This window comes from Salvia miltiorrhiza, chromosome 6 (assembly GCF_028751815.1).
Source record: "Salvia miltiorrhiza cultivar Shanhuang (shh) chromosome 6, IMPLAD_Smil_shh, whole genome shotgun sequence".
NCBI classification, from domain to species: domain Eukaryota; kingdom Viridiplantae; phylum Streptophyta; class Magnoliopsida; order Lamiales; family Lamiaceae; genus Salvia; species Salvia miltiorrhiza.
The window spans coordinates 13,278,035-13,294,008 of record NC_080392.1 but is presented as its reverse complement, the minus strand read 5'-3'; the positions used below and the strand labels follow the sequence as shown (position 1 = coordinate 13,294,008).

The following is a 15,974-nucleotide window of genomic DNA, read 5'->3' as shown; positions in this document are numbered from 1 at the left end:
CTTGGTCGGAATAGTTTTCGCTGGCCGAATTGGCTAAGAGGATGAGGGTTAGAAAGATGAGGGCGCTGTAGCAGGACGACGCGTCTGCTGTTGGAAGACGCGACTTTACCTGTTTGTTTATGCTGCAAAGATGAGCCATGTTGTGAGAGAGATAGAGAGATGAGTTGATCATCATCAAGATATACTTTATATATTTATATAGAATTTGGAAGAGAAGATTTCGTGGCGTGCGAGCAGGAGAAGGGGAAAAAGAAGCCGCCGTGTTTTTGGCGCTACTTATCCTTATGTCTGTTTACCCATGCCACAATTCACACTTCATTTCAATAGTAATCTAAAATCTAAATACTTAATTATGTATAACTTTTCAATCTACAAACTGTTAGAGTATTTCTATACTCTAAGTTTTGTTGTCATTATGTAGACAATGTACCAGAAGTATCTCAGGATTTTCATATACGATTACAAGCAAAGTACCATTATGTGTCTGGTACTTTGGTTGATACTTTCTTGTGCAGGTTTCCAGCAGCAGCATTGCGATTTTCCAGCTTATTAGTGTTTGAGTAGAGAACGAGGACGTTTTTGGTGGCTGATTTCTTTGATATTCTTCTACATATTGGAGAGTAATTTCGTGGGTTTTAGATCATACAATTTCGTGAGTGTGTGTGATCATGTTCGATTGCTTTTTCGTGGGTTTATTGAGCAATCTGTTGGGGTAGTGCTTTCTTATTCGTTTGTTGCTTTCTCCAGCCTGTTGGTGGATGATAGTTTCATGGGTTTAGGTGGTGAATGTGTAGTATTCACGCTTAGAGAGTTGATTGTCGTTCTTCTCTCAATTATTCATCGTTGTGAGGGTTTGGGAAGATATTGAGGCTAGAAGGCTAGAGAGTCTGTCGCATAAGTCCTGTAAATATCTTATCTTCACTAGTGGATAATTTACCATGGGCGTGACCCCCTAGACGTAGGTTGTTTAACTGAACTGGGTGAACAACTCTTGTGTTTAGTGTTGTTACTTTCGTTGATACTTTGTGTTGGACGTTTGCTGCGTTTTGTGTGTGCGATATATGCAATTGGATAGGTAACTTTTCACAAACCATTTGACTATCTTCAGGTTGTTAAATGGAATATATTCAGGTTGTTTTACTAGTCTTTTGAATAATTAGAGAAAGAATTTCAGTGATTTTTGTTATGACATAATTTTAATAACTAATAAAACTGTGATGAATTTTATAATCACACGCAAACTCGGTTTTTCGTTTGACTTCCTTTTCTTTTCTTGTTGTGGCGTTCGGTTAGGGGGGTAAAAGGGCATGTGCTTGAAAGAAGAAGTTTTCTTTTCATGTTTCTTAATTTAAATACACATGCGCTGAAACTGAGTATAGCAGCCATCAATTAAAATTAAAGGTGCATCTTTCTATACAATCACGGACGAGGTCGGTAGGCTGGTTTGTAATATATGTCTTGAATGAAAAATCGTAAAAGAACATTTAACTTGATATATGATTACTAAAAATTGGATTTTAGAATGAATAAGAAAACTAGAAATTTATTGTAAATATGTTTCTTTGAAATTAGAAATACTCCAAACGTCCCACCTATCTTGATACATTTATTTATTTGGCAAAATTTTTATTCTTTATTCACCTTTTCAATTTTTTGTACATACACACAAAATATTACTTTCTTGATTCCCGTGCAAAAAAAATGTCTCAAAATAGCCGGGACGGAGAGAGTATTATTTTAAATGTTTTTAATTTTGTTTTTTCCCTTAGTTTTAAAAAATTGTTTTTAGAGTTTTTATATTTTTATTTATTTATATAAAAATTATTAATAGGGAATTATATAATCATTATAGAACAATAACGTATTATATATTATAATTTATTGCATATATATTTATTTTTTATTTTAACTATAAACCATATATTGCACGGAGGACTATCTTATTATATATTTTTGCCTATCATGTGGTCCTTTTCTATTATGGGTGAATATATATAAAGTTTTTGTTTTGGAACAAGTCCAGTACGTAATTTTTTTTATATATAAATTAGAGATAATGGCACACAAGTAGACATGGTATCTTTATTTGATGACATGATACTACCGCTTGCGTTGTCAATTATACATTATTTAAATTTGAAGACAATCAACAATGAATATAAAATAAACATTAGTCATTTGGTGGTACAGCCACGTCATCAAGAAGGGAAGCCAGTCATTATAAAACTAAAAGTGTTATGGTTCTCATTTATCAAGAGGCTCTCGTGGTTGATTTTTATTTTGGATGATCGAAGAAGAATACATCAGTGGAATTGTTGAATAATACTCCCCCTCCCATAGGAGAGTGAAAATGAGTTGCTTGTCAAATATTAACAATATGTTTGAAGATGATATATAAATTTTAGAAAAATATTATTCTCTTCGTCTCAGTGAACATAAGGCGTTTCTTTTAGGCACGTGATTTAAGAAGATAGTATTTAGTAAAAGAAATACAATGAAAAAGTGAAAGAAAAAATAAAATGAAAGAGAAAATGAATAAAAAAAATAGCTTAAATTTTTTTTAAAAAGGAAACAACTCAATTTTATTGGGATGATCCGAAAAGAAATACGATTCAACTTCGTTGAGACGGAGAAAGTAATAAAGAATGTATTAAGTAAAAATGAGTGATTGTGATTGAATTGATTGTGAAATTATGATATTTTCTTATAAGGAGAGGAGAGTATTAATATTTTCTTAGTATTAATTTGAAAGAAGAACGTAACTATCATCTCGGCGGAATTGGGGAAACCTAATTTCATCTTACTTTCGGTGATCCAATATTTTCAATTGAATATTAATAATTGGATACCAATTTTTTGAACACATGTTATTTAGTGGCAGGCAAGTGGGAGTTGGTTGGACGGTACGCATTAGCAGTAGTATTGCGGGCGGATACAGACACCAAGAACTTGATTTCGTGAACTTCATTTGTCACAAAGAATCCTTAATAATCAATACAAAATTTTGGATATAATCGGATGTACCGTATAATTGGATTAACTCGCATTTAAATTCTGATTTATATTTTGATTCGAACCTGAATTTTGATCCAGATCATGTAAATGATGCTATTCGATTGTACAAATAACACTATTTATAATTGACACTATTCGATTATATAAATGATATTTTAATATTTTAAAATATTAAAGTGTCATTTAAAATATTATAGCGTCATTTACAAGAAGTGTCATCGATATTTCTGAATAGTATCAGTTATATATAGTGTTATATACAATGTTATAGTTTCATTTATACGCAATGTCATTTATATAACAGAATAGTGTCAATTACAGACAGTGTCATTTGTATAACCGAAATAGTGTCATTTACACGATTTGGGTCAGAATGCAGGTCATGATCTGGGTGCGGATCAGTCCTATTGTACGATACACACAGTTATACCAAAGACCACCTCAATAGTTAATACTTGCAACTCCAAAAGTTGGTTGATGAAAAGATTTCCTTGAATAAATCTTGAATAACTCTTATATTATAGAAGAATAATTATATTATATGTGTCTTCAAATCTCATTATTTCAAAAAAATGTAATTTTCTTTCATTTATAATTATTTATATTATATAAAATTTTAAATTACACTTTATTTTTTATTTATATTAAATTTAATAATACATTCAAATCACCACTTTAATTCATGTGCTTACATTATATTATTTGAAAGAAATTTAGTGCCTAAATTTACTACAAAGCAATGTTTGTCATAAAACTACAAATTTCGTAAATACAAACTTATAAACATAAGTTATGAATTCATGTGTCATCACAAGCGTTACTAACATAGTAAACAACAAATAGTGGAAAATAAAAGATAGGTCACAAATGGTTTGTGCAGATTTATCAATGTTGATAATTGATAAATCTGCGGTTGTCGTAATGACGGTAAATAACTATGATAAAAATATTACAGTTTACAACATAGTCAATCTCTTATATTCTAACCTTATAGATCCTTGAATCTATCCTAGGCTAAATACACATTTACAATCATAACAAATTAAAAAGAACAACTTTATAGACGTAAATCTGCTTAAGATATTCTTATAACAAAAACATGATTACTCTAAGAATAATCAAAATAAAACTACCTACACTTGTGTTGTTCCAATCACACAGATTCCACAATCTGTCAGAACTCACAACACATATGTCAAAAGATGGAGTTGCTAACACAGGCAGGCATAATGATGAATTTGGAGGAGCTCTTGAATTTGCAGCAAGGGTTTTGAATCTTTAATTGCATAACCTCGTAAATGAGGTCTTCTCTAGTATATATAGGCGTTCCACTGATCGTGGACTTCATGGAGCATCAGTTGCATTGAGTTGAATTAACTTTCTTTGGTAGTCATCTCCATGATCTCCATAACCGCCGATGCCCACTACTTTGAAAACTGCTCCCCCCCCCCCCCCTTTATTGTATAATCTAAGGAAACTATAGAGAAAGATACAAAATATAATAGGAAGATAAAAATGATTAAATAGTCCTCATAGATAAAACATCCGTAAGGATAAAATGTGTGACACCCAAATCCAATTTAAATTTAAATGAATACGCATACGGAAAATCATGACTATAAATAAATATTTAATGTGAAAATGAAAAAATAAATATTTTATTTAAAACACTTTACTCAACATAACATCTTTAAGTATAGCTAAATTCAAAATATTTGACTCGCCATTCGACCTTCCACGTGCCTCCGACCTTTAAAACCTGAAAATGTTAAATATGAGATGAGCATACAGGGTACACTCAGTGTGGGAACATATGCAATCATTGTCCAAGTTAATAAAACGGTAACACATACGGTCATTTCATACATATCCTCAATATTCGCACTGTAGCAATCCAAGGACTTTAAAGTCCCGGACCCTATTTACGGGCCCCGACCCTATTTACGGGCCCCGACATCCTCAATATAATGGTTGCAACCCTGTAATATTTAATCGCATTGTGGCAATCCAAGGACCTTTCCGTCCTGGACCCTATTTACAAGCCCCTAACGATTAATGTAATTCATAACACATATGGTAAACATATAATATTAAAATGGACAAAAATTAACCACATCATGTACTGAAATAAATCCCACACCTGAAACTTGAGCTCTGAAAGGTAATTCTGAAAATTCAAATTAAAATCCATGTCCTTGTCAGATAAATTCAAATAATAAAATATAAGGGCCTAATTGAACTTTAAAATAATAATAATAATAATAGTTTAAATCTTAAGAATTTATTATCATAAAACCATTTAAAAAATCATTGATCTAATAAATTATAAAAGAGTTTTTCTTATAATAAGATTTGGGCTCAATACTTAATTAAAACTAAGTTCAAATCAATAATGCAAATCCAAATACAAAATTTAATAGGGTGATTTTAAACACAACCTCCAATTTTATCACTATAGCGTCTTATTTTTAGAAAATATTAAAAATAATTATTAATATACTATTTTACCCCTATAGCCCCATTTAAAATTTATAATAAATTTATGAAAAACTTAATAAGTTAATGCAAAAAAAAAGAGTAGAACATATGCTATAGACTGAATACAAATGCCAATACGTTGTTGCTAAACAGCTGAGGCTGTTGATGATACAAGCTCAAGTAATCAATCCATCTACTCACTCTTCAAAAATTTCGACTGACGTCCCTCTCTCTGAAATTTCTGGGCTAAACGCACCTGCTTCTCTCTCTCACTCTCACTATATTCGTTTGATGAATTTTGAATTTTGAAATGCACTGGCTTCATTTGATGATTATTTGGAGGATAATCCCAAGGTTTTTAAGGCCATATTTCCAGATAAGCGTAGAAGCCACCAAATAAATCAATGAGGTTTCCTTTCTCAATTTGTTTGTTACTTTGCCTTTTGGTGACTTCTTCGTTTAATTTTGTGTTCCTTCATCACAGCTTTATGCAGAAAGAACCTGGGGTTTTAATTAGGGAAATGAGATCAAATTTAACTTTGTTCTTACTTTCTTCTTCATGTGTGGAGTTTCTTTTGCAACAATCACGTTTTTTTTTAGTTGGAGGCTATGTTAATGGAGTTATTAAAGTTATTTATTAATATCATTAATATTAGATAAGGATGGGGTTATATGATTATTTGTGAAAATATTGTACATATTATTCTTTCAGATTAATTTATTATAAATTTTAAATGGAGGTTATAAGGGTATAATAGTATAATTATAATTATTTTTATTATTTTTTTAAATAAGTGGCTATAGTGATAAAATTGGAGGCTACGTTTGAAATTACTCAATTTAATAATATCCTTTGTAAAATATATATGCAAATGCAGCCCATAAAATAAATAGAATTAGGCCCAACTGTTTAAATAAATTGGAGCCCAAAATTATAGAAATCCTAGGGCCCAAGCCCATTCTAACTCTCCTTAATTAAAACCCCAACACACAACACATACGCAGTGATTGTTGCAAAAGAAACTCCACACATGAAGAAGTAGGCCTCGACAGCATTAATGATGCGAATAAGAGCGGCAGCAGAGGTTTGAATTTGGGCCGCAAGGGCCGCCACTTCGGTCTTTAAGGCAACAAACACTTGTTCACATCATCCAACACAATTGTGTCTTTATCAGCACCAGGGGAGTCACCTTCAGCATCATCATCCGCATGAGAGTCACCTGATCCTTCAATAGCCATAGGATCGTAAGGCAGATCTTGCACCTTGTTGTTGGTGAAGATGCGGGTAAATATGAGAAGCTCGGGATCAGGTGAGGGAACAACGGTACCATCATCGGTAGAGCCCTGTGATTTGAGAAGAGAGAAAATTAGTGAATTGAATAGGAGAATGTTTGTTTCTCCGATCTTACTGATAGCCTTACTAACAATTAAGAACACCATGTTACCAAAATTGAACGGAATACCTCGATCAATTTTCTGGTTTATAACATGATCTTATAATTTGACCAGAAAATACACAAATTTTTAATTTAATTGCAATTATAACATGACTTTGTAGCTTGACCAGAAAATAAACCAATTTTCAATTTAATTGTAATTATATCATGACTTTATAATTAATTTAGTATAATTTAGCATTAAATATTTTTAATTTTTTAATCTCACCATATGATCACTATTTTTACTAGAGACAAAACAACAACTAAACAGTGTAATTGTAGCACGAAAACAGTAAGCAGAATATCGTATCCACATGGACTATTATAACGAATCACCTTAAATAATCCTAAGAAAACTCTAGTAATATTTAGGTGAAGCAAACAGATTAAAAGGTTTTAATAAAAACTTAATTTAGGACCAGCAAACAAAATTCAGGTAGAAAAATCAAATAATAAAACGACTAATCATAGGGAAGTAAATTCATTAACCAAACGCACATAATCAATCTATTAATCCTATTTACCAGTTTAATCCAGTTATGATGATAGATCACTTATTTAATCAATTACTCTCGCTAGAGCAGCAACGATCGTAGATTAGTAAATTTTCTATCTCCGCTAGGTCTCAAGAAAATCTACTAACTCCCAAAAGCACATAAGAATAGCTCCCTATAATCCACCTATCTCCGCTAGGTCTCAAGATTAAGATCATATCATACATTCCTGAATCCGCTAAACAGTTATCTCCGCTAGGTCTCAAACTGAATAGCTAAACATGCAAACTATTGGCCAGATAATTCACAAGAATTCAAGCACCAGGAATTATGAATCATAAACTGCAAGGCAAATAGGTATTAACAAATTAATCACATGGATTTAATTAACTATTTACAAACCCTAGAATCAGATTAAAAACCTAGCCAGACATAATGAAATAAAACCGAAACATAATTAAAAAGAACGCAATTGTAAAAACTGAATTAAATAAAACTCGTGAACAATCTTGAATCTTCAATCCTTGCAGAAATCCGATCCAAGCTCTAAAACTGAAAAGCAATAATAATATAAAGCTATAAAACTGAAAAACTAAAGTTGGGATCCTAAATAGGTCAAAAGAAGACCTATATATAGTGTCAGGGTAAAATACAGAGTTTGAACTCGAAAATAACACAGAAAACGCCTAAAATATCAAATTTCCGAACCCGCGGCGGCCTCGGCGGCGACCGCTGCGTTCTAGGCCAAAAATAGGCACTTTCCGGCGACCTTCTCGGCGGTCGCCGGCTGGATCGCCGCCATCGCCGATTTTCCGGCGGTCTGGCCGGCGGTCGCCGGCGTTGGTGCAAAAATCCTTCTTCATCTGGCGCTCGCCACTGCTACGCGCGACTTTCTTGTTTCGGTCATATTCCCTCGTCCGAACTCCAATTTGCAATCCGTTTACGCTTACGAACTCCTCTCGAGACGAACTACAACTTCTATTTCAGACTGTTTTTCCAAAATCGAACTCAATAATCCTGTAAATTCCTTCAAAGTTCGAGCAAGAATCATGTTTCACAAGATAAAGCAATATAAGCACAAAACAATCATCCAACACACAATTTCCTATAAAATTAACATCATATGAACATTAATAACCATGAAAACATGAGTGTCATCACCATATACTATATATACATATATATATATATATATATATATATATATTTGATGAATATAATCTATATGCAAATAATTTCAACATAGGTCCTATTACATATATACCTAAATTATTTATTGGTCCTAATATTTTATAATTTCATAATTTAAATAGATAAATAATTATTATAGATGTAATATATTAATAGAATATTAAAATCAAATTTATATATATGCATTTTGTGTGTTGAAAATGTGGAAATATATATATATATATATATATATATATATATAGGGAGAGGTTCAAATAAGAACCACTAATAAAATAAGAACGGAGAACCATTTTAAGACATTCGATCATCAAGATCTACGGTGGATGCATCATCTTGGTGGATGGAAGCAGGTGCTGGATTCGAATCCTGAAGGGAGCAAAAAAATTATTTTTTTCGGATGCATTAAATTTAATAGCGGATGCATTAATTTGTATAGCAGATGCAGTAATTTTATTGGTTCTTATGTTCTCACGATAATTGTGGTTCTCACTATAACCGCACCCTATATATATATATGTGTGTGTGTGTGTGTGTGTGTGTGTGTGTGTGTGTTTATGTTTTTTAAACCATCAATATAATATCTTGATATATAAATATATATTATGAAACAATTAATATAAAATAATTAATCATCTAACTTAATTTTTATTAAAATAAATCAATCAATTAACAATATTTTAATATGAAGTTACAATAAATATTAATACATCTATGATGAACAATAATCTAGATAAGGTCATGTTATAATTGAGATTAAAAATTGAAACTTGGTGTATTTTCTGGTCAAACTATAAAGTCATGTTATAATTGCGATTAAATTGAAAATTAGTACTATATTTTTTGGTCAAATTATAAGGTTATGTTATAAACCAGAAAATTGACAAACTACATGTATTTTCCGGCAATAACCCCTTTTTTTAAGGATTAATTTTTTTTCATTTATCAAAATAGGCCACTCTTGGTGAGACGGAGGGAGTAATTTGTTTAATAAAAAGTGGCTTGAAAAAATCATTTAAAATTTCTTTTATTTTTCTATTTAGAGTATTTAGTTAATTGTTCCCACTAATAAATATGATCGTTCATTACTCCTCCATTCCAGATTCAGTTTCTTGTATGGCGGAGCTCCTCTTCAACAGCATCGCTCTCAGTGGCCGCGCTGGAACTGTATGTGCTTTTCCACATTCTCATATATTTCTTGAACCGATCTTCCAAACCTAATCCATCTCCGGATCAGATTTTTGTCATGCATTGCTTATTTGTTTTGATCGGAACCCCTTGAAATTAAAGATTAATCTTTGTGTGTTGTGGATTTGTTAGATTTCATCATGATTCCATCCGTTGAGTTTGGAAAGTTTGAAATTATAATTATGTGAGGTGATGAACAGAATTTGGTCCTGTTCTTCAGTTTGGTGGTTCAAAGAAATTTTCTATGCTTTCTATTGAATCAGATGCCACCTTTGTACCCCAAAAGCTATAGTTTTTTTTATAGTTTGTTGAACCGCAACTCTTATTTTCTTAATATTGCAAGTGCAGAGTCGTCGTGAATCCAATAAGAGGATGCTAATAAAAGTGTTTTGAGTTTTATTTTGGATCTGAATTTAGACGATTCAAGCTTTCCACTTATTTCAATTGTTCTCCAATTATATAAATTTTATGCCCGAATCCTTTGAAAGAAATGGGATCATATCTTATGGGTACTTGTCGAGAATTGGATTTTTATTGCAATTTTCTCATGATTTTAACCAGCTTGCATGCCATATCAAAGCTGATGTGACTTCAACGTGGCTACTTGGGAGTACACGTGTATAATATTATATGAATAAAGGGCTATGATGACATTCTTATCTTTAAAACTCAAATACCACGTGTTATATTGAATTAAGTTCTAATTCACTAATTGATACTCCATCCGTCTTCGACATATACGCGCCACTGTTGGTGGCACGTGTGTGAGTGAAAAAGAGTACTACTTCATTGTGAATGGAGTGATGTTGAAAAATGGAAAATGAAAGTTTTTTGGGAGACGTTTCAAATGAAAAAGTTGCATATACTCTTCGGATACGTAGAGAGTATATTTTAAAGGTAAGAGCAACACCTACACGTGTTGGATGGAAGGTTTGTGTATTTGAAGCAAGTAACCCTATAATAAATGTATGGGAGGTGGAAGACTAATAGACAAGATTTGGTGGGTTATTATTTATATACATTTGAGTGAAGAGTAGATATTTCCTTTGTTTTTTTTTTTTTATGTTTTGAAGAGTTATATGCTTTATTGCTTTCTGATAATAATAAAAAGTAGTATAATCTTGTGCCACAAATTAAAAATGCAGAATGCAGGGCAACTTAAGGTACATTCAGGTGGAATAGTATGGAAAAAGCAGGGCGGCGGGAAGACAGTGGAAGTTGATAAAAGTGATTTGATAGGGCTTACCTGGATGAAGATTCCTCGAACAAATCAACTTGGAGTTCGGACAAAAGATGGCCTTTATTATAAGTTCACTGGCTTCAGGGACCAAGTAGCTAGCTTCTCCTCATCTCTCTTTCTTGGATATTCAATTTGGTGGTTTAGTCTTATGATATCTGTTCAGTTGGATGGACTGATCCCCGTATACATTTAGTCTTGAGAGAGTGTCACATGGAATTAGTTATGACAAAATCAATCTTAAATAATCTTACACCAATTCAATCTCAGATAGTCTCAAATACCTTCAGTTTTTGGTCATGAGGTAATATGGAGTATATATTTGTGGATCACATTTTCTCAAACGAATTAAAAAAGGTAGAAGCCAGTGAAAGTTATAAACATCCCAACTTGAGTTCTGCGTCAACTTCATTGTCCTCCTCATGTGTCTATGTAACTTCTTAGGACATAATTAAGTTGTTTCAAGTGCATAAGGATAATATCATGTTTTCAGTTTCTTTAGATTGATTTTTAATTTTTGAAATCCTCAATCTTATATTTCTCATGGATGTCTGGCGTCAGGATGCTACCGGCCTGACTGCATTTTTCCAATCCAACTATGGGAAAACACCAGAGGAGAAGCAGTTTTCTGTCAGTGGAAAAAACTGGGGGGAAGTTGATTTAAATGGTAACTACCCTCCTTCTATACTGCATCTGAACAAGGTATTTGGCTGAGCTTATTTTAGATAGTTTATAAATTCCAATAGTTTATAAGATGTAATTTAACAAAAAACTTATAAATTATAAACGTGTTTGGATGATTAAACTTATAAATTAAAAAAAAAGAATTGTAAGTTTATGAGATAAAATGGAGGAGAGATGAAATTTTCATGATATGTGTTAAAAATAACAAATCATATTTGATTATTTTTATAAATTCATTGTTGCTTATAAGATCATAAAAAAAATAGAGTTGAGGAACTTACTATTGTTGAAGCTTATAAATTATTAGAGCTTAATTATTTCCACCACTTATAAGTTGTTTAGTATCTTATGTTTGTCAAACTCTTATAAAGAAATTGTGTGTAAACTTCTAAACAACTTAATTATAGGTTGTTTCAATAAACTTATAAACTCCCCAAATACCATTTTATAAAATAATGGAGGTTTCCATTCTATGCAATATGTTTGTTTTCTAGAACAAGTTGTCCAAGCCCATATATTTATGCATGTGCTTAGTGTGTCAAATTTGAGCCTATATATGTTGTTTGTTTCTCAGGAAATATGCTTACTTTCCTTGTGGGAGCTAAACAAGCATTTGAGGTTTCCCTAGCAGATGTTGCACAAACCCAACTTCAAGGAAAAAATGATGTCATGTTAGAGTTTCATGTAGATGACACTACTGGGGCCAATGAGGTAATAATCGCTCTGTATATAGATAAGTTATTTGGATTTGATTATATTTAAATATAAATACAAAATTATGATATTTGATTAAATAATATTTAAATACAAATAAATATATATAGATAGTGTGCCAAGTTTAAGTGGCAAAGAGTTGGAAATTTGTGAAGTTACTAATGAGTTTTTGCAGAAAGATTCTTTAATGGAAATAAGTTTTCACATCCCGAATTCGAACACTCAATTTGTTGGTGATGAAAGCTGCCCTCCAGCTCAGGTAATGGTTTCAAGTGGAACTTGATCACCTTGAAAGGACTAGTCAAGAATATATTCTTGTAGGTGTTCCGGGACAAGATTGTTTCAATGGCAGATGTTGGAGCGGGAGGTGAAGAAGCCGTTATTACTTTCGATGGAATTGCTATACTCACTCCTCGGTATGTATGTTTTCAAACAAATAATTATTAGAGTTACATCATTTCTGACATTGCTTCGTCTTCTAAATCAGTGGGCGATACAATATTGAACTTCATCTCTCCTTTTTGCGCCTACAAGGACAAGCCAATGACTTCAAAATTCAGTATAGCAGTGTTGTTCGTGTTTTCTGGTTGCCAAAGGTTCTGCACTTTCCTCTTTCTTAAAGTTTTCTTGTGGATGCTTTCTACATTTTTGTTTAGCAAGCTTTCTACATATTTGTTTGGTTGAAGAGTGAGTTCTAGTTGATGGAAAACATATTTTTCACCACAACAGGAAGAAAGTTTTTCTCGAGCAACCCCTTTTCCCTCCTTTTATCTTCAATTCATGTCACATGTAATATTTGATTTGATGATGATGGTTGATCGATTTGTGATATTAGTGCAGTCTAACCAGCCGCATACCTTTGTGGTTGTAACTCTAGACCCACCAATTCGGAAGGGGCAAACTTTGTATCCACATATTGTGATGCAGGTATTCACTTGTTTAGATTTCTTTATTACTATTAAATATAGTGTGGTACTTACATTTTGGTTTTCTAGTTTGAGACAGATGCTGTGATGGATGCAGCCCTGTCAATGAGTGAAGACCTTTATAATGCCAAATACAAGGACAAACTAGAGCTTGCACATAAGGTAATCAATCACACATTACAAGTTGGGTTAGTTGTAGTCTAGATAGATAAAAATAGTATGGACTAAGATGTTTAATTATATTGAAAAAATAGGGACTCGGACATGAGATCTTTGTGGCAATTCTGCGTGGTCTGTCGGGTGCCAAGGTGACAAGACCAGGGAAATTCCGTAGTAGCCAAGATGGTTATGCTGTGAAGTCGTCCCTTAAAGCTGAAGATGGAGTTCTTTATCCTCTTGAAAAAAGCTTCTTCTTCTTACCCAAGCCGCCTACGCTCATTCTCCACGAGGAGGCCAGTATACAAATAAATCCTAACTACTTGAATTCATCTTTATATATCATACTCATATATATATATAGGTGTTTTTCAGGTGGAATATGTGGAATTTGAGAGGCACACTGCTGGAGGTTCAAATATGCATTATTTTGATTTTCTGATTAGACTTAAGACCGAGCAGGAGCACCTTTTCCGAAACATTCAGAGAAATGAGTACCATAAGCTCTTTGAATTCGTCCAGTTAGTACTTGCATGCTCTTGGACTTGTTTAATTTGAGGAGTGATTAATTAAATCTGAAACATGAATTGGTTGGTATATATGTGTTGCAGAAATAAAGGGCTGAAGCTGATGAATTTGCCAACAACTCAGGCAACAGATGGCGTTGCAGATGTTCTTCATCATGCTGATGATGATGCTGTTGACCCACATCTTGAGAGGATAAAAAATGAAGCAATCAGTGATGAGGAGGTGATGTTACACATTAATTAATTGTTTTCGATTCTTCTTCATGATCTGCAACTAAACAGAAGCCATAATCAATTTGGTTGCAGGACGAGGACTTTGTTGCTGACAAATATGATGAAGGCTCCCCAACAGATGATTCTGGGGAAGGGGAATCCGATGCCAGTAAAAGTGGAGACGAAAAAGAGGTAAACTTTCTACTTTGGCTACTCCTTGCTACATGAATCGTATAATATCCCACATATGAATCGATGATGATGATTCAGGCACCAACCAAAAAGAAACCCAAAAAAGAACCTTCCCTTCCCAAGGCATCATCAAGTAAGAAAAAAGCTAAAGAGGGTGAAGACGAGGGATCCAAGAAGAAGAAACAAAAGAAGAAAAAGGATCCAAATGCACCAAAGAGGGCAATCAGTGCCTTCATGTTCTTCTGTCAAACTGAAAGAGAGGTTTCTATCACATTTCTTCAATAAACTTTATTCAAGATTTTGTATCAATTATAGTTATCCCAATTCAAATTTTCTTGCCAGAATCTCAAGAAAACTCATCCTGGAATCTCCTTTACAGAAGTGGGCAAAGTTCTAGGTGAAAGATGGAATAAAATGACAGGTGTGATGAATTAAACTACACCTCTATTTCTATATATTGACTTGTCATGATGTTATACTATAGTCTAATCCAATGAAACACAAGAATGAAAGGGCGTTTCCGCGTTTCAGTGTTTGCCCGAATTTATTTGAAAAAGTATTTGGTAAAATAAGCTTATAAAATATATAAGCTTAAAAATAAGTTTAATAGCTTATAATTAATTAAGCATCCTAAAGAATAACCTCAACTTATTTTATAAGCAACAATCAATTTATAAAAATAACATTACTATATATGTAGTTTTTATTTTCCAATATATACCCTTTCAATTTTATATATGTCGTTTCAATTCTTCAAACATTGGCAACTTATAAGTTGTTATAATCTATTAGCTTTCCAAGCTAAGTTGTCGGAGCTTATAATTATTCAAAACTATTAAATAAGTGTTGGTGATAAAATTGCAAGAATATATATTTAGGGTGATGATGGTGGTGGATATTTATTGTGCAGGTGAGGAGAAATGTCCGTATGAAGCTAAAGCTCGAGCAGACAAGATACGTTATAGCGATGAGATCGCTGACTATAGAAATCCGCAAACCACTAATGTAGATGCCCCTCGCACCTCTAATTACTTCAAACATTAGCTTTGCTAACTTATATAGCTTATACATGTATTTATTTTTCTGTTTTTACCAACATTGGATACATATGTCTTCGGAATTAATATAGAAATGCTATTTTGATAATATAAAGCTAGTTGATTAATATATGTCTTCGGAATTATGTGTTTTTGTTCCTCAAGCTCTTGATCACGCAACAAACCTTTTACGTTTGTGGAGTGGCGTATAGCCGTATCTTCTCCACCGCCCCCTGCTACCACAAAAAAATATGGGCTGCTGAATACTGAATAGTACCCACAAAATTCACTTTATATTTTTTGTATTGTTTTATTTGTTGAATTTATTTTGATTTAATATATGGAATTGGCCACTTTCCTATAATAAATTTAAAAATTAGCCTATCAAATAATTTTTTTTAAAATTGGCCAATTTTTGTGTAAAAATACAAATTTATCCCCATCATTAAAATTTAAAAATTACTCTTTTTTTCATTTTATCTCTCT

The 15,974-nt window shown here is 32.5% G+C and overlaps 1 protein-coding gene across 4 annotated transcripts; it reads left to right on the top strand.

Annotated features, from left to right (window-relative positions):
• The first annotated feature begins 9,688 nt into the window (after nucleotides 1–9,688).
• On the top strand, nucleotides 9,689–15,634 carry LOC130988757 (FACT complex subunit SSRP1). 4 transcript variants are annotated; one of them, XM_057912707.1, is made up of 16 exons: nucleotides 9,689–9,781; nucleotides 10,948–11,133; nucleotides 11,601–11,706; nucleotides 12,298–12,434; nucleotides 12,613–12,696; nucleotides 12,759–12,853; nucleotides 12,925–13,033; nucleotides 13,278–13,364; nucleotides 13,433–13,525; nucleotides 13,618–13,815; nucleotides 13,895–14,040; nucleotides 14,131–14,269; nucleotides 14,353–14,451; nucleotides 14,530–14,712; nucleotides 14,794–14,872; nucleotides 15,362–15,634. In XM_057912707.1, the coding sequence occupies exons 1-16, from the start codon at nucleotides 9,689–9,691 to the stop codon at nucleotides 15,493–15,495; spliced, it is 1,968 nt and encodes a 655-aa protein (XP_057768690.1). In that variant the 3' UTR covers nucleotides 15,496–15,634. The 4 variants fall into 4 exon arrangements, with proteins under 4 accessions (XP_057768690.1, XP_057768692.1, XP_057768694.1 ...); XM_057912709.1 differs by lacking the exon at nucleotides 9,689–9,781 and having other exon boundaries at nucleotides 11,090–11,133; nucleotides 11,601–11,741; XM_057912711.1 differs by lacking the exons at nucleotides 9,689–9,781; nucleotides 10,948–11,133 and adding an exon at nucleotides 11,143–11,343.
• Nucleotides 15,635–15,974: the final 340 nt, after the last annotated feature.

What these genes read in the sequence shown, in the direction of transcription:
- LOC130988757 (XM_057912707.1), top strand. Translation starts at nt 9,689, where the DNA reads ATGATCGTTCATTACTCCTCCATTCCAGATTCAGTTTCTTGTATGGCG. An exon ending in TCAGTGGCCGCGCTGGAACT is followed by an intron (nt 9,782 to 10,947) that starts GTATGTGCTTTT and finishes TTAAAAATGCAG; the next exon opens with AATGCAGGGCAACTTAAGGT. An exon ending in AAAGTGGAGACGAAAAAGAG is followed by an intron (nt 14,452 to 14,529) that starts GTAAACTTTCTA and finishes ATGATGATTCAG; the next exon opens with GCACCAACCAAAAAGAAACC.